At 44.5% G+C, this 23,832-nt stretch overlaps 2 protein-coding genes across 3 annotated transcripts in view; one reads left to right on the top strand and one right to left on the bottom strand.

The window, feature by feature from the left end:
* The first annotated feature begins 620 nt into the window (after positions 1–620).
* On the top strand, positions 621–19,073 carry LOC112264658 (dysbindin). The gene is made up of 5 exons (XM_024441411.2): positions 621–688; positions 850–949; positions 14,658–14,891; positions 15,888–16,031; positions 16,137–19,073. The coding sequence occupies exons 2-5, from the start codon at positions 904–906 to the stop codon at positions 16,388–16,390; spliced, it is 678 nt and encodes a 225-aa protein (XP_024297179.1). The 5' UTR covers positions 621–688; positions 850–903; the 3' UTR covers positions 16,391–19,073.
* Positions 17,310–23,832, bottom strand: part of LOC112264657 (protein Jumonji) — an 89,771-nt gene continuing 83,248 nt past the window's right edge. For both annotated transcript variants that reach the window (XM_024441410.2, XM_024441409.2), the window contains 8 exons: positions 23,556–23,674; positions 23,366–23,436; positions 23,143–23,257; positions 21,879–22,167; positions 21,110–21,240; positions 20,624–20,807; positions 20,210–20,317; positions 17,310–19,457 (listed from right to left, as the gene is read on the bottom strand). In XM_024441410.2, the coding sequence (XP_024297178.1) occupies positions 19,275–19,457; positions 20,210–20,317; positions 20,624–20,807; positions 21,110–21,240; positions 21,879–22,167; positions 23,143–23,257; positions 23,366–23,436; positions 23,556–23,674 (1,200 nt within the window). In that variant the 3' untranslated portion in view covers positions 17,310–19,274. The remainder of the gene's footprint in view (positions 19,458–20,209; positions 20,318–20,623; positions 20,808–21,109; positions 21,241–21,878; positions 22,168–23,142; positions 23,258–23,365; positions 23,437–23,555; positions 23,675–23,832) is intronic.

The raw sequence follows: 23,832 nt of genomic DNA, 5'->3' as shown, positions 1-23,832 counted from the left end.
TTATTGTCCAGACAGATGTAAATGATAACAACACATCATATCAGAGGTTATCTTACTCCTCCTCTCTCTGTCTTACATGTGCACAAATGCACACACTCACACTTTTTGTCTCTCTTTGCTTCTCCCGGCTCTTATCGGAGCTCTATGACTGTGGCTCTTAGCCATGTGATTGGTACATTCCCAGCTCTTAGCCATGTGATTGGTACATTCCCAGCTCTTAGCCATGTGATTGGTACATTCCCAGCTCTTAGCCATGTGATTGGTACATTCCCAGCTCTTAGCCATGTGATTGGTACATTCCCAGCTCTTAGCCATGTGATTGGTACATTCCCAGCTCTTAGACATGTGATTGGTACATTTCCAGCTCTTAGCCATGTGATTGGTACATTCCCAGCTCTTAGCCATGTGATTGGTACATTCACAGCTCTTAGCTGAGTGACTGGTACATTCCCAGCACCTAATCATGTGATTGGTCAATCCCCAGCTCCCAGCCATGTGATTGATACAGTCCCAGCTCCTAGCCTTGTGATTGGTCCATCCCCAGCTCCTAGCCATGAGATTGGTCCATCCCCAGCTCCTAGCTGTGCTGAAGCCTCTCTGTCTCCACAGCCAGACCATTCAGCCTGCAGGCAACAGCTCGACCCTTTCAGACAGCCAGTGTGGGGGAGAACGTTGCTGCCGTACTCCTGTGTGTGAGAGTGTGTGTGTATAATACTGTATATGTGCATGACTGTGTGTGTGAGATAGTGGTTTAAGCAGCCTCTTAGGATGAGCGCAGAGGGAGACAGACGGTGCTGTGATTGAGAGTTGGTAACATCGCCTCTCTTTGCCGCCTCACCCTGTCTACAGCCCATCCTGCCCTCCTCTCCCTTTCCTCTGGCTCTGATCTACAACACCGCTGGGATGTCTTCTTCTCCAGGATCCATGGACGGCAGCCAGAGGAATAGCTGTAGGTACCCACCATAGATATACGTACAGTATATATGCATATAATACAGCGCTAGAATTATATTTCTATGGTACTGACACCCACTTGTATTGGTTTATTTCTTTATTGTTTTCTTTTTGTGTCATAATGTCTACATGCTAATGTATGGTGGAATCGCAGATGTTGATCCATGCATGATTATTAGATACTTGTAATATTTGTAGATATGCTTCTTCTTTTTCCTGGTAGCCTTTTTTTTACCTGGTTTTCTTTTCAATTTTTTTATCTGAACTTTGATAATGGTCACAGTTGTCACAAAAATGTAGTAATTTTTTGCTGGCAGTAGATGAATCTTTAAACGGGTTGGATTTAGAATTGAACGTATGGATTTAGTTTCAAGCGTGCACGGAATTCATATCAACATTATTTGATGTCAAACATTTGGAGTGAAGAGGATAAGATGCAAGCCTTCAACCACAACTGAACACACAGTAATACTAAGATATGTATGTTATTAATGAATAACAAAACGTCTGGGATGGAAATTATTGGTGCTGTAACTACCAGTGATTGATGGGTGATGTGACTTATTGTGACAGCTCAGTGTGGGCGTGCGCACGCACACACACACACACACACACACACACACACACACACACACACACACACACACACACACACACACACACACACACACACACACACACACACACACACACACACACAGAGAATGAAAGCTTTTTATTGCTTTCATTATTATTGAACCCCCACATCCCTTCTCCTTCTGCCCTTCCATCCATCCATCCATCCCCCCCTCCACCGCTCCCTATCTCCTTCCATACATCCACCCATCCATCCCCCTCCTCCACCTCTCCACCACCATGTTCAACTCCCTCCTCCCTATCCCCTTCCATCCATCCATCCATCCATCCCCTTTGTATGTCTCAGAACATTCATGTTCCATGGTCTGTTAACACAGCCACACATTTTGAAAGCAGAATATTGGATGGTTTCGATGGAATGGTTTGACAGTGTTTAAGAAAGAGATGTGACAGGACAGAGCTAAGAAAGGACAGGACAGGAAAAAGATGGGACAGGACAGGAAAAAGATGGGACAGGACAGAGATAGGACGGGGCAGTATAGAACAGGACAGGAAGAAAGGACAGGACATTGAACATTGGTCTCTGTAATCTATTGAAAAGCTTCACAATAACAGTGCTGTAGAGGAGAGGGAACATTAGCTGGTGGCTCTGAATAGCCCTCTATGATGAAAGCCAGAGGGAACCAACAACATTAGCAAAGCCAAAGAGAGAAAATGAAAGAAGAAGCAACTGTATATTGAAGGAATTAAAGGTTGCCCCAAAGCATTGTTTACGGTGTGGTTGTGTGTGCATGTGGCATGTGCGCTTGTGTGTATGTGTGTGGTTTGGTTTTTACTATCCTTGTTGGTATCAGAAGTCCTCACAAGGCTAATAAAACGAGGAAATGTTATGTAATGAGTTACTGCAGTCTGGAGTATTTTAGCCTATTTGACAGATGTTGGCACACCTGACGAATGGCATGATGCCTACACTGGGTTGGCACGATGTCTACACTGGGTTAGGGTTAGAGATGTATACTGTACACTGGGTTAGTCTTGGTTAACCGAGAAATAAAGTCCCATGTAATTGTCCAGCTGCTTGATTAAGTTCTGGGTCCATACGTGTGAAGAGAAGAGATGAAAAGATGCTAGAACGAGGAGCAGAACTGTAGCTCCACCCTCTCTCTTTGCAAGTTAATGTCCCCTCCCCTTACGAAATTCGAAAGATACCAACACCTGCAAAATCGTGATTTTTGCAAATAACCAGTGACAACCAAAAAAAAGAAGAAAAAAAACTTTTGCTTCTCGTTATCCCACGCATCCCATTCCTTCCCGATAGATTCTATGGTACCAGTTATGCATACATACAGTTGAAGTCGGACGTTTACATACACTTAGGTTGGAGTCATTAAAACAAATTTTTCAACCACTCCACAAATTTCTTGTTAACAAACTATAGTTTTGGCAAGTCGGTTAGGACATCTACGTTGTGCATGACACGAGTAATCTTTCCAACAATTGTTTCTGGACAGATTATTTCACTTATCATTCACTGTATCACAATTCCAGTGGGTCAGAAGTTTCACATACACTAAGTTGACTGTGCCTTTAAACAGCTTGGAAAATTCCAGAAAATGATGTCATGGCTTTAGAAGCTTCTGATACGCTAATTGATATCATTTGAGTCAACTGGAAGTGTACCTGTGGATGTATTTCAAGGCCTACCTTCAAACTCAGTGCCTCTTTGCTTGACATCATGGGAAAATCAAAAGAAATCAGCCAAGACCTCGAAAAAATAATTGTAGACCTCCACAAGTCTGGTTCATCCTTGGGAGCAATTTCCAAATGCCTGAAGGTACCACGTTCATCTGTACGCAAGTATAAACACCATGGGACCACGCAGCCGTCATAACACTCAGGAAGGAGACGCGTTCTGTCTCCTAGAGATGAACGTACTTTGGTGCGAAAAGTTAAAATCAATCCCAGAACAACAGCAAAGGCCCTTGTGAAGATGCTGGAGGAAACAGGTACAAAACTATCTATATCCACAGTAAAACAAGTCCTATCGACATAACCTGAAAGGCCGCTCAGCAAGGAAGAAGCCACTGCTCCAAAACCGACATAAAAAAGCCAGACTACGGTTTGCAACTGCACATGGGGACAAAGATCGTACTTTTTGGAGAAATGTCCTCTGGTCTGATGAAACAAAAATAGAACTGTTTGACCATAATGACCATCGTTAAGTTTGGAGGAAAAAGGTGGAGGCTTGCAAGCCGAAGAACACCATACCAACCGTGAAGCACAGTTGGGATGGGGGTGCTTTGCTGCAGGAGGTACTGATGCACTTCACAAAATAGATGGCATCACGAGGAAGGACAATTATGTGGATATATTGAAGCAACATCTCAAGACATCAGTCAGGAAGTTAAAGCTTGGTCGCAAATGGGTCTTCCAAATGGACAATGACCCCAAGCATTCTCCCAAAGTTCTGGCAAAATGCTTAAGAACAACAATGTCAAGGTATTGGAGTGGCCATCACAAAGCCCTGACCTCAATCCCATAGAAAATCTGTGGGCAGAACTAACAAGGCGTGTGTGAGCAAGGAGGCCTACAAACCTGACTCAGTTACACCATCTCTGTTAGAAGGAATGGGCCAAAATTCACCAAACTTATCGTGGGAAGCTTGTGGAAGGCTACCCGAAATATTTGACCCAAGTTTAAACATTTTTAAAGGCAATACTACCAAATACTAATTGAGTGTATGTAAACTTCTGACCCACTGGGAAAGAAATGAAAGAAATAAAAGATGAAATAAATCATTCCCTCTACTATTCCACATTCTTAAAATAAAGTGGTGATCCTAACTGACCGAAGACAGGGAATTTTTACTCTGATTAAATGTCAGGAATTGTGAAAAACTGAGTTTAAATGTATTTGGCTCAGGTGTTTGTAAACTTCCGACTTCAACTGTATATCTGTACACGAGAGATGAACACTGGGATGAGATTATCTATCATTGATAATCTTCTAAAAGACTGTTGTAGAACCATATTGCCTCTTGCTTCGACAGGGCTCTCCAGAGATAACTTGTGTGTGAGTTTTTTTCCCAGTAAAACATCATCTGAAATGGTGATACTGCAAGGTTATGGAATATTCATATACAGAGAAGGTCTAATCTACTGTCTGCTTGGTTAGGGAGGAGACTCACACAGAGGGTGAGGCTTGACACACTGCTCTCTTAACCAGCCATGCCAATGAAAACTAGCAACCGTATCAGCACGCATGCACCCAGCCTACCACAGGATTCCTTCGAGTAAGGACTTCACAGCTGGACAAACCCTCCCCTAACCTGGACAATTGTGCACTGCCACATGGGTCTCCCGGTCACAGCCGGCAGTGACACAGCCCAGGATCGAACCCGGGTTTGTAGTGACACCTCAAGAACTGTGATGCAGTGCATTAGGCCGCTGCGCCACTAGGGACGCCCTAAACCAAATCAGTTTAGCTTTGGAAAAGATCTGATGTAAAATGTTCTTAGTGGACAAAAATATCAGAATTGGGCTGCCTGTGTAAATGCAGCCAGATAGGTATTGGGTCAGTAAGGAAGGATCAAACCAAATCAAATTTGTCACATGCTTCATAAACAACAGGTATAAACTAACAGTGAAATGCTTACTTAGGAGAAGGTGACACATTGGAATGTGTTGCAGTGCAAGGAGTTTTAACAGACTAAGAAGTTGGAAACAGTGGAATATTACCAGTGCTATACTGTGTGGTACTACTTTGTACTGGTTGCTTGGTTACTTGCTGATTTGGCAGTGATGTTCCCTACTCATGGTTCTCTCTCCCACTCAGGGTTAGTGCTGATTGTCCATCGGGCTTGAGAATGCTGCAAGAAGGAGGAGGAGAAGAAGGAGGAGGAGGAAGAGGTCCATCTTGCACAATCTATTCATTGTCCATAAATGTGTTTAAAATAGGAGATACTATGAGATAAACCATCACTGGAGGCTATGACAATATATGTTTTGGTCACAGAAATAAGCCACCATTGGTTTACAGTTGCCTCATTGGTTTTAATTAGTTTGCTGACATAGAACACTGACAGGTCCAGTAATGAAGTGAGTAAGCGGTTGAAAATGAACATTAGATAGTTTAATGGCAGTGAATGCTTAGTGCTCTAATAGATATAGTGCTGGGTAGATATAATGCTTAGTGCTCTAATAGATATAGTTCTTGGCAGATGTAATGCTTATTGCTCTAATAGATATAGGTCTTGGTAGATATAATGGTTAGTGCTCTAATATACTGTATATAGTATTTGGTAGACATAATGCTTGTTGCTCTAATAGATATAGTTCTTGGTAGATATAATGCTTGTTGCTCTAATAGATATAGTTATTGGTAGACATAATGCTTATTGCTCTAATAGACATAGTTCTTGGTAGATATAATGGTTAGTGCTCTAATAGATATGGTATTTGGTAGATATACAGTGAGGGGAAAAAAGTATTTGATCCCCTGCTGATTTTGTGTGTTTGCCCACTGATAAAGAAATGATCCGTCTATAATTTTAATGGTAGGTTTATTTGAACAGTGAGAGACAGAATAACAACTAAAAAATCCAGAAAAACGCATGTCAAAAATGTTATGAATTGATTTGCATTTTAATGAGGGAAATAAGTATTTGACCCCTCTGCAAAACACGACTTAGTCCTTGGTGGCAAAACCCTTGTTGGTAATCACAGAGGTCAGACGTTTCTTGTAGTTGGCCACCAGGTTTGCACACATCTCAGGAGGGATTTTGTCCCACTCCTCTTTGCAGATCTTCTCCAAGTCATTAAGGTTTCGAGGCTGACGTTTGGCAACTCGAACCTTCAGCTCCCTCCACAGATGTTCTATGGGATTAAGGTCTGGAGACTGGCTAGGCCACTCCAGGACCTTAATGTCCCTCTTCTTGAGCCACTCCTTTGTTGCCTTGGACATGTGTTTTGGGTCATTGTCATGCTGGAATACCCATGCACGACCCATTTTCAATGCCCTGGCTGAGGGAAGGAGGTTCTCACCCAAGATCTGACGGTACATGGCCCCGTCCATCGTCCCTTTGATGCAGTGAAGTTGTCCTGTCCCCTTAGCAGAAAAACACCCCCAAAGCATAATGTTTCCACCTCCATGTTTGACGGTGGGATTGTGTTTTTGGAGTCATAGGCAGCATTCCTCCTCCTCCAAACACTGCGAGTTGAGTTGATGCCAAAGAGCGCCATTTTGGTCTCATCTGACCACAACACTTTCACCCAGTTGTCCTCTGAATCATTCCGATGTTCATTGGCAAACTTCAGACGGGCATGTATTTGTGCTTTCATGAGCAGGGGGTCCTTGCGTGCGCTGCAGGATTTCAGTCCTTCACGGCGTAGTGTGTTACCAATTGTTTTCTTGGTGACTATGGTCCCAGCTGCCTTGAGATCATTGACAAGATCCTCCCGTGTAGTTCTGGGCTGATTCCTCACCGTTCTCATGATCATTGTAACTCCATGAGGTGAGATCTTTCATGGAGCCCCAGGCCGAGGGAGATTGACAGTTCTTTTGTGTTTCTTCCATTTGCGAATAATCGCACCAACTGTTGTCACCTTCTCACCAAGCTGCTTGGCGATGGTCTTGTAGCCCATTCCAGCCTTGTGTAGGTCTACAATCTTGTCCCTGACATCCTTGGAGAGGTCTTTGGTCGTGGCCATGGTGGAGAGTTTGGATTCTGATTGATTGCTTCTGTGGACAGGTGTCTTTTATACAGGTAACAATCTGAGATTAGGAGCAATCCCTTTAAGAGTGTATAAAAGACACCTGGGAGCCAGAAATCTTTCTGATTGAGAGGGGGTCAAATACTTATTTCCCTCATTAAAATGCAAATCAATTTATAACATTTTTGACATGCGTTTTTCTGGATTTTTTTGTTGTTATTCTGTCTCTCACTGTTCAAATAAACCTACCATCAAAATTATAGACTGATCATTTCTTTGTCAGTGGGCAAACGTACAAAATCAGCAGGGGATCAAATACTTTTTTCCCTCACTGTAATGCTTATTGCTCTAATAGACATAGTTATTGGTAGATATAATGCTTGTTGCTTTAATATATATAGTTCTTGGTAGATATAACGGTTAGTGCTCTAATACATATAGTGTTTGGTAGATATAATGCTTAGTGCTCTAATAGAGTGTTGTTCATTTGACTCTGCCAGCTCTCTCTCTCTAGGATGTTGAGTGGGCCTGACAGCAGTAGAGTGACTCAGTTTGCCCCCAGGTTCCCACTCCTACGCTTTTCTTGTCTGCACAAACCAAAGTAGAATGCAGATAGCCTGGGCACTGTGTTCCCGTGAGTACTGTAGTGGAAACTCCTCTGTGTGTGTGTGTGTGTGTGTGTGTGTGTGTGTGTGTGTGTGTGTGTGTGTGTGTGTGTGTGTGTGTGTGTGTGTGTGTGTGTGTGTGTGTGTGTGTGTGTGTGTGTGTGTGTGTGTGTGTGTGTGTGTGTTTGCTTTGCCATAATCATTATAGCACATGTACGCTGGATGCAAATGAAGCTATTAAACAAAGCAAACAAAGACAGAGTGGTCTTGTCGTTCTGGCGCCCCCCTCACAGTCATTAATCAGTTCACTTTGTCATGAGCAGCTCACCATCAGTTCACTTTGTCATGAGGCGCTCGATACATAAATGTAATTAATCCTGTGTGCCAGACAAGCACAGATGAGCATGATGCTATCCCTAATCTTAACCCTAGCTTCATATCCACATCACAGTTTAACCCTAGCTTCAATCCTAACCCTAACCTTTAGCCTAATCCTAACCCTAGCTTCATGTCCACATCCCGGTCCAACCCTAACCCTTGTCTCAACCACACCCCTAACACTAGCTTCATGTCCACATCCCGGTCCAACCCTAACCCTTGTCTCAACCACACCCCTAACACTAGTTTCATGTACACATCCCGGTCCAACCCTAACCCTTGTCTCAACCACACCCCTAACACTAGCTTCATGTACACATCCCGGTTCAACCCTAACCCTTGTCTCAACCACAACTCTAACCCTACAGTAGCTTCATGCCCACATCCCAGTTTAACCCAAGCCTCAACCATGACCCTAACCTTAACCCAAGCTTTATGTCCACATCCCAGTTCAACTCCAGCCTCAATCACTAACCCTAACCCATACGAACTCTCCACTACTGCTTACTGATCCTTTACTTCTAACTCTCCACTACTGCTTACTGATCCTTTACTTCTAACTCTCCACTACTGCTTACTGATCCTTTACTTCTAACTCTCCACTACTGCTTACTGATCCTTTACTTCTAACTCTCCACTACTGCTTACTGATCCTTTACTTCTAACTCTCCACTACTGCTTACTGATCCTTTACTTCTAACTCTCCACTACTGCTTACTGATCCTTTACTTCTAACTCTCCACTACTGCTTACTGATCCTTTACTTCTAACTCACCACTATTAGCAGCGTAAGTTATTTTCATGTTGGCTACTGCCTTGCTTTAAATCTGAACACTTGTGAGAAAGATACCTGCAATCTAAAAGTAACATTGCATAAATGCACTGCTACAACTGTCAAGAATGTGAGGTTCATCAGGCCACTGGTACATCTTCTTTTTAACCATGCATAACAAATTAATTTCAGAGTAGACAATCCTTCCTTTGAGTTTAGAAGAACCAAATTATATGCATTATTTATATGCATTTTTAAAAATCTAATAATAGACAAAAATTTGAGCTGATGCGTTTCAGAAGAATAAGGGAGGGAAATTGACAGCATTGTTCTGTATTGTGTGTAATGTGTCCTTCGTGAATGGTGTTTATTGCTAATCTGTTGTCTCTGTGGTGGGATGTGCTTGCGTTAGCCTACTTTCCAGTATTGGGCTGGACGAGACAGCTCGATTGTGTAGTCTGGCAACACTCTAAATGGAGACCTGCAATCAGATAATGATGTCCAGTTTCATAGAGGCCCAGCCAAAACCCTCTCACAGAATACTAATATAATTTTACTGCTTATACAGTGCCTTCGGAAAGTATTCAGACCCATTGAGTTTTTCATGTTTTTTACATTACAGCCTTATTCTAAAATTGATTACATTAATGTTTTCCCTCAATCTACACACAATACCCCATCATGACAAAGCGAAAACAGGTTTTTAGAAATGTTTGCAAATGTTTTTAAAAAAACGTTAAAAAAAAACATATTTACATAACTATTCAGACCGTTTGCTGTGAGACTTGAAATTAAGATCAGGTGCATCCTGTTTCCGTTGATCATCCTTGTTTCTACAACTTGATTGGAGTCCACTGGTGGTAAATTTAATTGATTGGACATGATTTGGAAAAGCACAAACCTGTTTATATAAGTTCCCACAGTTGACAGTGCATGTCAGAGCAAAAACCAAGCCATGAGGTCAAAGGAATTGTCTGCAGAGCTCTGAGACCAGATTGTTTTGAGATACAGATCTGGGGAAGGGTACTCAAAAATGTCTGCCACATTGAAGGTCCCCAAGAACACAGTGGCCTCTATCATTCTTAAATTAAATAAGTTTGGAACCACCAAGACTCTTCCTAGAGCTACCCTCCTGGCCAAACTGAGCAATTGGGGAGAAGGGCCTTGGTCAGGGAGGTGACCAAGAACCCGATGGTCACTCTGACAGAGCTCCAGAGTCCCTTTGTGGAGATGGAAGAACCCAGAAGTACAAACATCTCTGCAGCACTCCACCAATCAGGCCTTTATGGTAGAGTGGCTAGACGGAAGCCACTCCTCAGTAAAAGGCACATGACAGCCCGCTTGGAGTTTTCCAAAAGGCACCTAAAGACTCTCAGACCATGAGAAACAAAATTCTCTGGTCTGATGAAACCAAAATTTAACTCCTTGGCCTGAATGCCAAGCGTCACATCTGGAGGAAACCTGGCACCATCCCTACTGTGAAGCATGGTGGTGGCAGCATCATGCTGTGGGATGTTTTTCAGCGGCAGGGACTGGGAGACTAGTCAGGATCAAAGGAAAGATAAAGGATGCAAAGAACAATGAGATCCTTGATGAAATTCTGCTCCAGAGCGCTCAGGACCTTAGACTGGGGCGAAGGTTCACCTTCCAGCAGGACAGCGACCCTAAGCACACAGCCAAGACTACACAGGAGTGGCTTCGGGACAAGTCTCTGACTGTCTTTGAGTGGCCCAGCCAGAGCCCGGACATGAACCTGATCGTACATCTCTGGAGAGACCTGAAAATAGCTGTGCTGCGACGCTCTCCAACCAACCTGACAGAGCTTCAGAGGATCTGCAGAGAAGATTGGAAGAAGCTACCCAAATATAGGTGTGCCAAGCTCATAGCGTCACACCTAAGACTTGAGGCTGTAATCTCTGCCAAAGGTGCCTCAGCAAAGTACTGAGTAAAAGGTCTCAATACTTATGTAAATGTCATATTTCCATATTTATTTATTTTTAATACATTTGCAAACCTTTCTAAAAACCTGTTTTTTCTGTGTCATTATGGGGCATTGTGTGTAGATTGATGAGGGGAAAAAACAATTAAATCAATTTTAGAATTAAGAAAATGTGTAAAGATTCAAGGGGTCTGAATACTTTCCGAATGCACTGTGTGCTTTATAAGTGAACCTTGGTCATCCATTCTGATTTACAACCCATTAAGAGTTGTTATGTAGTAATACCCACACACCGGTTTATTGGTATGGTTGGAACATGTTTGGATGAAATACTAATGTCTATAAATACAGATTTCTTCATCAGTCAACATACAAATATTTTATTTGATAGCACATACATGAGCAATCAATCAAAAGTATTTATTAAGCCCTTTTTACATCAGCAGATGCCACAAAGTGCTTATACAGAAACCCAGCCTAAAACCCCAAACAACAAGCAATGCAGATATAGAAGAAAGGACCTTAGAAAAAACCTAAAGAGGAGCCAGGCTCTGAAGGGTGGCCAATCCTGTTCTGGCTGTGCCGGGGGGAGATTATAAGACTACATGGCCATTAAGGCCAGATCATTCTTCAAGATGTTCAAATGTTCATAGGTAATAATCAGTGGTTGTAGAGGGTGCAACAGGTCACTACCTCAGGAGTAAATATCAGTTGGCTTTTCATAGCCGAGCATTCAGAGGTCGAGACAACAGGTGTGGTGTGGTGTAGAGAGAGAGAGAGAGAGAGAGAGAGAGAGAGAGAGAGAGAGAGAGAGAGAGAGAGAGAGAGAAAGAGAGAGAGAGTCAAAAACAGCAGGTCCGGGACATGATTCAATCATCTTGGCACAGTATATATGACTAATTTCATATTTACAACATGTGCAATTTTACTATGTCAAGTCGAGTGGATACACATTCTACAGGGGCAGAATATCTTTATTTCTCAGGGTTAACAAAGCCAAAGCCAACTAACCACAGTAATGAAAACACACTGGAGTCCCTTAGGAACCCCACTACCTTTAATTCATCCTCAAAAAAAAGCACAACACAAACACACTTATGCACGTACACAGGCACACAAACACACACACAAAAAAAATCACAGACACTCTGTACACACACACACACACACACCAACCACACTCAGCAGCACACCTACAAAGATAAAGAGTGAGTGATGGAGAGAAAGAGGGGAAGCTATAGAAAGAAAGGGGGAGAGAGACTGGGGACAGCTGCTGATAATGGGGACGTCAACTGTACCCGCTCTCTTTCTCCCACTCTAGCCGTCCCAGTCTCTCTCTCCCTTTCTCCCACTCTAGCCGTCCCAGTCTCTCTCTCCCTTTCTCCCACTCTAGCCGTCCCAGTCTCTCTCTCCCTTTCTCCCACTCTAGCCGTCCCAGTCTCTCTCTCCCTTTCTCCCACTCTAGCCGTCCCAGTCTCTCTCCCTTTCTCCCACTCTAGCTGTCCCAGTCTCTCTCTTTCTCCCACTCTAGCCGTCCCAGTCTCTCTCTCTTTCTCCCACTCTAGCCGTCCCAGTCTCTCTCTCCCTTTCTCCCACTCTAGCCGTCCCCAGTCTCTCTCTCCCTTTCTCCCACTCTAGCCGTCCCAGTCTTTCTCTTTCTCCCACTCTCCCAGCCGTCCCAGTCTCTATCTCTCTCTTTCTCCCACTCTAGCCGTCCCAGTCTCTCTCTCCCTTTCTCCCACTCTAGCCGTCCCAGTCTCTCTCTCCCTTTCTCCCACTCTAGCCGTCCCAGTCTCTCTCTCCCTTTCTCCCACTCTAGCCGTCCCAGTCTCTCTCCCTTTCTCCCACTCTAGCCGTCCCAGTCTCTCTCTCCCTTTCTCCCACTCTAGCCGTCCCAGTCTCTCTCTCCCTTTCTCCCACTCTAGCCGTCCCAGTCTCTCTCTCCCTTTCTCCCACTCTAGCTGTCCCAGTCCCAGTCTCTCTCTCTCTTTCTCCCACTCTAACCGTCCCAGTCTCTCTCTCTCTTTCTCCCACTCTAGCCGTCCCAGTCTTTCTCTTTCTCCCACTCTAGCCGTCCCAGTCTTTCTCTTTCTCTCTCTCTCTCTCTCTTTCTCCCATTCTAGCCGTCCCAGTCTCTCTCTCCCTTTCTCCCACTCTAGCCGTCCCAGTCTCTCTCTCCCTTTCTCCCACTCTAGCCGTCCCAGTCTCTCTCTCCCTTTCTCCCACTCTAGCTGTCCCAGTCTCTCTCTTTCTCCCACTCTAGCCGTCCCAGTCTCTCTCTCTTTCTCCCACTCTCTCCCAGTCTCCCTCTCCCTTTCTCCCCGTCCCAGTCTCTCTCTCCCTTTCTCCCACTCTAGCCGTTCCAGTCTCTCTCTCCCTTTCTCCCACTCTAGCCGTTCCAGTCTCTCTCTCCCTTTCTCCCACTCTAGCCGTTCCAGTCTCTCTCCCTTTCTCCCACTCTAGCCGTCCCAGTCTTTCTCTTTCTCCCACTCTAACCGTCCCAGTCTCTCTCTCTTTCTCCCACTCTAGCCGTCCCAGTCTTTCTCTTTCTCCCACTCTAGCCGTCCCAGTCTCTCTCTCTCTCTTTCTCCCACTCTAGCCGTCCCAGTCTCTCTCTCCCTTTCTCCCACTCTAGCCATCCCAGTCTCTCTCTCCCTTTCTCCCACTCTAGCCGTCCCAGTCTCTCTCTCTTTCTCCCACTCTAACCGTCCCAGTCTCTCTCTCTCTTTCTCCCACTCTAGCCGTCCCAGTTTCTCTCTCTTTCTCCCACTCTAGCCGTCCCAGTCTCTCTCTCCCTTTCTCCCACTCTAGCCGTCCCAGTCTTTCTCTCTCTTTCTCCCACTCTAGCCCTCCCAGTCTCTCTCTCCCTTTCTCCCACTCTAGCCGTCCCAGTCTCTCTCTCCCTTTCGTGACTTAGATCGTTCTTATATAACGGACTCTCCCCGTCTGAGAGAAACAGTTAGCTGAAGTGACACTGTGTCGTCTGAAATCTCCAGGCTCTGTCATCGTCCAGACAGACAGAGATGGTCAGTAGGCTCTGTCATCGTCCAGACAGACAGAGATGGTCAGTAGGCTATGTCATCGTCCAGACACAGACAGTCAGTTTCTTTTCAAAGGCCCAAGCTCTAGGGCATCTGATATCACAGCATTTTGTATCAAATTATTTCATGCAACAGAGCTACAATAGTGTATATGGGATGCTGTACACACCTGTAATCCACGCTAGTAACCACCTGTAATCAATGCCGGTAATCATTCATTGTTATTTGAGCTTAGCTGTTAAAAGCCCAGTGCAGGCAAAAATGTGATTTTCTTGTGTTTTATATATATTTCCACACTATGCGGTTGGAATAACACTGTGAAATTGAGAAAATTATGATAATGACCTTTCAATGTATGAGCTGTTTGAAAAGACCGCCTGAAATGTTTGCCTGTTTTGATGGGATGGAGTTTTGGCCTGCCTAGTGACTAGACCAATACAGACCAGGTCCAAATATCTCTGCCAATAACAGCTAGTTTTCAGTTTTCCCCTCCCCACTCAGACCACTCCCAGAATGTCCTAGCACAATTCTTGTTTGAGAAATTGTTCTTTGCTAAGAAGCTATTTGTTTCTTTGACAATTTTTATTGAAAAAAAATAAAAATAATCACAGAAATGTACTTCATTTTTACCCAGAAAAGATGCTATTGAGATTTAAATGAAAATATCTCGGCCCTGTGTAGCGGATAAGGTGCCACCCCAGGTGAACGAGGCGGAGCCTGCCCAGGTTAAGTTAAAGGAGGTGGATCCTCCCCAGGTGAAGCCAAAGGAGGTGGAGTCTAGCCAGTTTAAGCTGAAGGAGGTGGAGCCTGCCCTGGTGAATCTGAAGGAGAGGCAGAAGTTCTTTGAAGAGGCATTCCAGCAAGACATGGACCAGTACCAGTCCACCGGCTACCTGCAGATCAGTGAGAGGAGAGGTGAGAGAGTCCCACCTTAACGCCTTATCATCTTCAATGGAAAAGTATGGTCACAGTGACAGATGGTGTGTATACTGGTGCATTTCCAATAAGGATTTACCCGTGTTTTACCCAAAAGGTTCACACTTTGTTTCGATCTACATGGGCCGGAATCTGGTTTACACTGGGCCATGGCTCCGGCAGACCTGCACCTTCTCAAAACAGATTTGAATTATCAAGACATTGTTGATTTTGCTCACCACAAGTCTTTAGTGTCACACTGTTGATGGGAAAAAAAAAACAGCTTACATTAAGATAAAACACTGGCGACTCACTGGTGTGGGGTTAAGTCTCATTGGAAAAGCACCGGTTGTGTGTGCGTGACTGCGTGGCTGGCTAGTAACAGTTCCCTCTCTCTTTACTCTGCCCCACCCTGCTGTCCTGCCCTGCTCTCCTCGTATCCTTGAGGTATGCCGCCTCAGCTGTCAATCATCCCTCATAGTGCACTGTGTGTTTGTAACGCGTGATAACACCAGTGTTACAACAGATACTGTTCCTGCAAGGTGATGAATCCAGGACAATGATTGAACACAGACACAAAACTGGAATAACTTCAGACAGGATAGAACCATACAGACACCACCTGAAATAATTTACGACAGGATAGAACCCTACAGATATCAACCTAGAACAATTTCAGGGTTTCTGGCAAGTCAGTGAGGGTTAATTAAAACAATTTTTCAGATCAAGATCAGCTCTTTTAATGAACATGATTTCTTGAAGGTTGGGTTTGAATAATCTGAAGGTTTGAAGAATAGTCAGTTAGCATGCAAGATTCTGTTGCGGGTTCAAATATAAATATTTGCCGAAAGCAGTAAATGATTTTGGCTTTTTATTTGTTTGAGAGTTTTAAAACAAAAAGGCTTCGAGGCTCTTCCTGGACTCAGCCCCTTGCCGTTGCATTCTTGGTGAATTGCTGTATGCGTTGGTGACTAACACCTGTGTCTTGCTGCTCAGGGCCAATAGGCAGCTTTTCATCCATGGAGGTGAACGTAGACATGCTGGAGCAGATGGACCTGACGGACATGTCCGACCATGAGAGCCTTGACGTCTTCCTCCACTCTGGGGGAGAGGACAACAGCGTTGCCTCGCCCATGCTGGGTATGACACAGACACAAATATAAACAAACATGCACAGTAAACAGCAACTTAATACTTTGATTAGTTCTCGGGCACTGCACAAAACGTCCCTCCTCTGTCTCTCAGGTCCAGACGTGGAGTCGTTAACCACAGAGATCACACTGCAGGTTCCCACCCAGGCTGAGCTAAGACACACACTCTCCTCCCTTTCATCCACTGACAGGCAGGACACCAAGGCCAGGGAGGATGAAGGGGGTAGGGAGGACCACATCTACTGTACTGCCGGGGTGCAATCATACGAAACAGAGGTTCCCCCCAACATAGGCCTAGCAGGGAGGCCACTGCTCCAGCCACCCAGAAACCAGACACTTAAACACTGAGGACAGCAGCTCACAGGCCACGTAAGGGCCAGGGTAGAAGCGAAGACACTGAATGGCCCAAAACCCTGCGAGGACTGGTTACGATGCATGGAAGAAGAGATGCATCATTTATGTTCACTGTATTTTCATCCGTTTTGTAAATAACTAATTCCATGTTGAACATTGTGGTTACAGTATTATTCCCCCCACATCTCTTGACTTGGTAATAAACATTTCACCCCCTTGTACTGCCATTTCTCATACTGATCCCTTAGTGCCATTTCAGAATGAAATGAAACTGGAATAGAACGACAATGTTCCATAGTCCCGCTCCACTAGTCTGTTGATTTATAACCCAGCCTGAACCTTTTGAACACAGGGACAGCTGACCGGCGCCACCGCAGACGAGCGCTACGTACATTCACGGTTTCTTTTCATTACTAGAGGCCATTGCACACACCTGAATATGTTTTCAGAACATGATTATATTATACAGCTGCTTGAAGCGCCAGCACTGCCTGCTAATGGCTCACAGGTGTGGGTGATTGGCAGGTTATTGCAGAGTGAGAGGTGGACTAAGTATCCTCTCGGTCTGGTTGAGTCTTAACAGTGTTGGTTTGACACCTTTTTGTTATTACACCTTTTAGATATTTCCATTTTTGCTATCACCATTTGAACTTAAATGGGTCTGGTAGGGCTGGCCGTCTAGAGTGTCAGGACAGAACTCGCCCTGGACCCTGGTAAGTACACTGTTTCCTGGGTACATTAAAGACATCTGTCCGCTTACCCTTGTTTGACACTGAATGCAGACACTTGTATCAGGCTTGGACCCCTAGACATGGAGTATACTTATTTGTAGAATGGCTAACTAGTTTCATAATATGACAGCTTCAGAACACCACAACGACAGACACGCAGGTTCAAAAGAAAAGACAGTGAATTGTCTGTACGTTTTTATTAAACCTTTAGTACAAACTGCAAAAGTAAAAAACTGGCAATATAACCAACATGAACTCTTTCCAAGTGGAAGGAAAGATGGAGACGCAGTGCTAATAAATTAACTTGCCAGACCGTGAGCAATAGTTTATACTGTAGAAAAAGAAAATTGCAAAGAAATCTGAATAAAATACATTGTAAGGCCATAAAAACTTAACCACTTTTGTTGAAAACGACCGACTTGGTTTTCATTAAATATTCCTAAAACAGTTCAGTCTTCTGTAAAGGACAACAACCACCAACAAACTGGATAATAGAATCACCTTGTCAGCCACCACTGGCAAGCTCAGTGCAACATGAGGAGCTACTACATTGTTGAATTTTCAGTACATTTGTGTGAACATATGTTCCCTTTTCTTTAAAAAAGTAAAGCTAAAAGGAAAAAAAAATGTTTAAAAAAACTAGGGGGCCATAGCTACTCCATATCTTTGTCTTAGTGATGTAAGCAGCACTTAAAATGTATACACGTAACCAGAGCAACCCTGTAAGCATCAAACTCACACAGATGAAGAAACTGAAACGTAAGGCTTTTCTTCATCAAGCACTTCCTCCCTTGCTTCCTGTAATACCTTTAAAATGGTATCATTTTCCTTCCTTCACCCCAGAAAAGGCTTGAGTATTTAAAGACATTTACAGGATTATGTACAAAAATGTATGTTGTGTTGGACCTTCTGCTAAAATAATTCATAATACATCTGAAAAAAAGGGAAAAACCTCAAATACACACCCCAAAACAACAAAAATGTGGATTTCCATATTTCACATTTCACACCCTTTGACTAGTGACTCTACTCGCACATTAGAACAAAAACACAATCAAAATAGAAAATAATAAAATTATTAATGTTAACTGATACAGATGAAACAGTAGGACTGGAAGAATGGAATGTTAACATGATTGCACATCGAGAAGAGGAGAGCCGAGAACCCTAACCCTATGGGAGAGGAGAGCCTAGAACCCTAACCCTATGGGAGAGGAGAGCCTAGAGGCTACCGCCCTGTGGGAGAAGGGGCTAGCAGTTAGCCAGCACCCCACCTTTCTTTTGTATTGTTATACAGTAATAACCAACAGCACCAAAAACAATGGATCTCTTTGTTGAGTATCAGGCACAGTTTTCACTTGCTAGCGAAGGAGGCCTCCCTCCTACTACAGAGACAGAGACCAGCGGCACCGAGGTCTGTATTTCTGACATACAGCCATGGCACCGTGGTCCGTTTGACATACAGCCACGGCAACCCAGGCTGTGTTTCTGACATACAGCCATGGCACCACTAGTTCCACAAGTAACAAAGAAAAAGGAAACAACGATGACAAAATAAACACAGAAGACTTCCTCAAAATCTAAAAATCAAAGCTAAAATCCCAAATAAAACAAGCCAGCCAAAACACATCTGCCTTTCAAGTTCTACCTGGCGTGGGTTAGGGAGCAACAGGCCCTAAACAACAGGAGCTTCTGCAGGCAGAGGAGAATAAAAATAACTCATCTTCAAAAACTAAAGAAGAGAGAACTTTGGGTTCTACTTGTGTCATTTCAATAAAATGAAAAAAGGAGCACCTTCTCCACTCATCCCTTTGTTCACAGTTGAGTGACAGATGGCGATGGGTCTGACTGCACACATTCGGGGGGGGCAGTGAAAGGGGCACAACATTTACCTGTGAACGTTTCAATTAATGCTAACACACCACCCCCCCCAGAAAAAAAATCAACTGAAAAAACATTTTCCGTGCTAGTGCAAAAAAAGACTGCTTGCTTTCACAAGTTTGCCATACTAAGGGGGTGGGTGGGGTAGTTCGTCATAGTACGGTTGCGTGGGAGATTTGGGGCATTATATTTTTTCTTTCTTTAAAAAAAGGACAACAGTGATTCTCCAAACTAAGATGGAGGGGCAGTGGGGGGTGTTAACGTCCTCATGTGACCGCTGCAGGAGACAGGTGGGAAGAGGAGAGGCGGGACAGGGACACCTCCACGGTCTCTCTCTTCCGGGGTCCGCGTTTAGGTGGTGGTTTGATGGGGCTTGCACCGTTACATTTCTCGGTCGTCTTCCCCAGGGCCTTACCACACACCTGCTTCACCAAGCTGTTGATCTGCTCCTGGGGGGGGCAAAGGCACGGGGGGCACAGCCAGAGAATGGAGGAATTAGACAAAACATGAACACAGTGCATTATAACACATACACTATAAATGAACAAATATCATATTTATCCAAACATTGCACGTTACACCACTCCGCTGTTGAAGGTTCTGATCAAGTCTACCCAGATAAGAGCAGGTCATCCCAGCAAACAAAAATTGTTCCAAAAAATTCTAATGACACAAAAACTGTCCAGTTGTGCTGATGATTATACCATTTTTGTATAAAACATTCACCTGATTGCAAGACCGTTTCCAGAACACATTTATTACATTACCTGGAAACATAAGAAACTTGGGAATGTTCTGTGCGGGTTGTTACAGATGTTGTGGACAACATTTTTGTGAATGTTAGGAAGACATTCAAAGGATATTTCATTTAAAACATAAAAAAAACATCTTTTTTTCTATCTAAAACATTTAATTAATGTTTTCAGCATAATGTTCGATAAAAGCCGAACTAGAACTTATGCCTCTATTCAATCCGTATCGTGGAAGTTCAGCCTTAAAGCCCAATTTAAAGGCAACGTTCCCACGGCGGCAGAGACAGTATTCATGTTAAATGCTGCATACGATGGCTCAATCAGAAATGTTATGATCATTTTCCATCGCGCAATCTGTAACGCTTCAGCGATAAATTGAATAGAGCCCTTAATGGGAATGTTAGCTAATGTCCTGGGAATGTTCCCGGTTTGCTGGGATGGAATCTTACCTCATCGTAACGATACATCATCTTGAGGCCTCTGCAGGACTTGTGATTCTCCACGTATCTCAAAGCACACTCCAAACAGAAGACAACGTTCTCATTCTCCTGGACCACCTGGGATGGACATCACAACTCAGAATTCAACACATCTTTTCATGGAATGGTAAACTAAATTCATCTTTACATTTAAACCATTTAGCAGACGCTCTTATCCAGAGCGACGCACAGGAGCAATTAGGGTTAAGTGCCTTGCTCAAGAGCACATGGACAGATTTGTCACCAAGTCAACTTATGGATTCGAACCAGCGCCCTTTTGGTTACTGGCCCAACGCTCGTATCCGCTAGGTTACCTTGCCCAGCACTAGCTCTAGTCCCGACCCAAATGAACCCTAGCACTATTCCCCATGGGCCAGCTCTCACCATGGACAGGTAGCAGAGGTGTTGGCAAGTCTGGCAGCGTCTCTCTGACGACTCCAGCGCCAGCCACTTCCTGGGTTTCTTGCGTCCATCACCGGGCAACAGGCTGTTATCATGTGTTCCGTAGCGGGCAGAGGACAGAAGCCCTGCCTCGTACAGTTCCTGCCGTTGTCTCATCTCTATGTTCCTATTAGAGCGGAGCAACAACTCAGTGATTCAGAACACGACAATTCACAACGTTGTGATTAAAGCTCAGTACAGCAAACAGTACTATCTAAAAGGTCTTTCCGCCCTGACGTAGACAGTAAGCCCACCCATTAAATCATGGAGTGTATTTGAAACAGAAGATTTTGGGATATTTTCAACTTGGCTTTGAGCATAGTTCGACTGAGCTATGTCTTTGATCATACTGGCATGGCAACAGAGGATGAAGAACAAGGCCGTGACAGCATCCATGTTTTGATGTGCCCGGTTTCCATGGCTACCGACCTGAGGTCTTTGAGAAGGGCGGAAATCGTAGTCAGAATGTGCCCGTTCTCGCGTTTGGATTCGGCCGTGGCGATCTGGTAGAGTAACTTCTCCATGGAGAAGGGTTTGGCTATGTGCCGGCATTTCAGGTCCTAAAGTGGGAAGGCAGAGAGACACTGCGTTAACACAGAACATTGACAGAATATCCTACAGCCTTTTGTATCAACCAGATTACACATGACACTACACTAATCAACAGGAACAAAAACCTGTATAGACTGTAGAGCAGTGCTGCCTAACCCTGTTCCTGGAAAGCTACAATACCCTCCTGTAGGTTTCAGCTCCAACCCCAGTTGTAACTAACCGGATTAATCTTAGCAAACACCTAATTATTAGAATCAGGTGTGCTAAATTACATTTGAAGCCAAAACCTACAGGACGCAGTAGCTCTCCAGGAACAAGGTTAGGCTAAGGCTCCCGAGTGGCGCAGCGGTCTAAGGCACTGCATCTCAGTGCTAGAGGCGTTAATACAGAACCTAGTTCGATCCCAGGCTCTCTCACAACCGTGATCTGGAGTCCCATAGGGCGGCGCACAATTAGGGCGGCGCACAATTGGCCCAGCGTCTTCTGGGTTAGGGGAGGGTTTGGCCATGGTAGGCAGTCATTGTAAAATAAGAATTTGTTCTTAACTGACTTGCCTGGTTAAATCAAACTAAATAGAGACACTGTGGCAGACAATGAGCTATGTCTCTAAATGGCCACAGGGTGGCAGCTCCGGCTTCAGACTCACCTTAGCAGCCTCATATCCCAGGTTCATCCACTGTGGGGTGGCAAAATGCACAGTTTCCGACACACTGTAGCCACAGCAGACCTTGGACACAAAGGTCCCAGGGAAGCAGACCACAAACTGACCGCTCTGCTGGACGGTGCGGTGGACCTTGATACCCTCTCGACAAAGCACCTCTGGAGAGATCATGATGTTCTTCTCCAGCATCTCCAGCCCAGGGGTCCCATTGGCCTGCAGCAGTGTGTGAACCACCTTGTCAAGCTTCACCTTCTCCTCAGCAGGAATAGAATACCTGGTAGGGCGAGAGAGGACCAATCAGGCTCATGCAAGAGTGTGTGTTATGCTGGACATCGGCTGTGCTGTGTAACCCCTCAGCTTTGAACAGTCAGAGTTAGGTCGGTCTGTGCTTACGCTCTGCCTCAAAAGGTTCGAGAAAGATTGAGAGTGAGAATGAGATCCTAAAGAGGTGGCTTTCCTGTGGGGATCATAGCCTGTAGACCGACTGCAGGTAGAGCTGTCTGTCTGTCTGTGGTTTCATCTGTCAAATGGAGGATGTGGATTGCATATTAGAATGAGACCTCTTTTTAACAGACTCACTGGACAACTAAGTACTCTGGGAATAGTGTAACAGACTTATGCTTGTCCTAGGGCATCCCAAATTAGCACTTCCTGTAACTTTCAGACATTCAGTCAGAATGAAAAGATGAGTGGAACAGTCATACTTCAAGATAGCAGGCAGTCAATTATGATGATTATGACTTGCCTTCATCTCAGGAACCTCCTAGCACATTTCTACTCACCTGTGTCACCACCAATGGGCAGGTAGCACACATGGGGAGGGAGGGGTTGGGCTGGTGGATGTCTAGAGCCACCGCCCTTTCTCAAACCCTTCATTACCATTACATTCAAGTTGGGCTAATGCAAAGAGATTAAACATTGCCTTCATAACAGGTCAATAATACACAACACACTAACGCCTGTGGCTTTCGCTGCCACCCAGTCATTTCTTGTTGTAAGTAAATGTAGCTTTAATGCGAGCCACTTTGGCATCAATACATATTTTCAAAAGACTGGCGTGTGTTCAATGAAGGTGTCATTTGATCAGCTAATTACAAGTCTGATCCGAGTTATCAATGGCATTATGTTTTATATCATGTATTCCATGTCACCTTAGAAAAACCACACATCTTTGTAATGTCCTTGTACAGTACACATGTACCTGTGAGGAGGAAGAGAGACGCAGAGGTGGTCATGTTGGGATACTTACCAAATGCAGTCAGCACCAGTGTGTAAGTAATCAATGTATGGAAGGCGGTTTTGGTCTCGAGACCAGCATGAGGTAGAAAAGACCATGCCAATGTTCAGCCAAGGAATGGTGACCCCTACGGGGAGAGAAAAGACCGTTTTTACATAGCAGACACCACAACAGGCATCACATCGTCTCAGAAAGACGTGTGCCTCGGGTGAGGATGACGGGTTGGATATCTCACCGGGCACAGCTCCAAGATGCCGCAGAATGGATCCAGAATTATTAGGGAGGACAGTGAGGTTCCATCCATGTCTGAAACGGAGAGAAGAACAGTCATTACACAGTGGCCAGTCAAGAGATATATTTTTTAACTCTATGGTTATTACGCCACGTATTACTCTGTTTAGGGTGTGATGACATTGGGTTCTTACTTAGAAAATGGCTCTGACTTTCCCACGGGGAAGCCACTTCCGTGCGTGTTGGTGTCCACTTTCCCATAATGCACTGCCACATGGCAGTGCCTCTGCTCCACTATCCTCCAGTATTCTTGCTGTAAAGGAAGACAAATAGGAGAAGTGATAGATAAATCTGCATACTGAACAAAACAAAAATGTACAGTGACTAATAAATGAAGGTCAATGGAATGCTACAGTAGTGAGCTGACCTCTACATGAAGGCCAGTAGGGATTGAGACTAGTTCCATTCTTA

Source organism: Oncorhynchus tshawytscha, linkage group LG13 (genome assembly GCF_018296145.1).
Source record: "Oncorhynchus tshawytscha isolate Ot180627B linkage group LG13, Otsh_v2.0, whole genome shotgun sequence".
NCBI lineage: Eukaryota > Metazoa > Chordata > Actinopteri > Salmoniformes > Salmonidae > Oncorhynchus > Oncorhynchus tshawytscha.
This window is presented reverse-complemented; position numbering and strand designations above follow the sequence as displayed.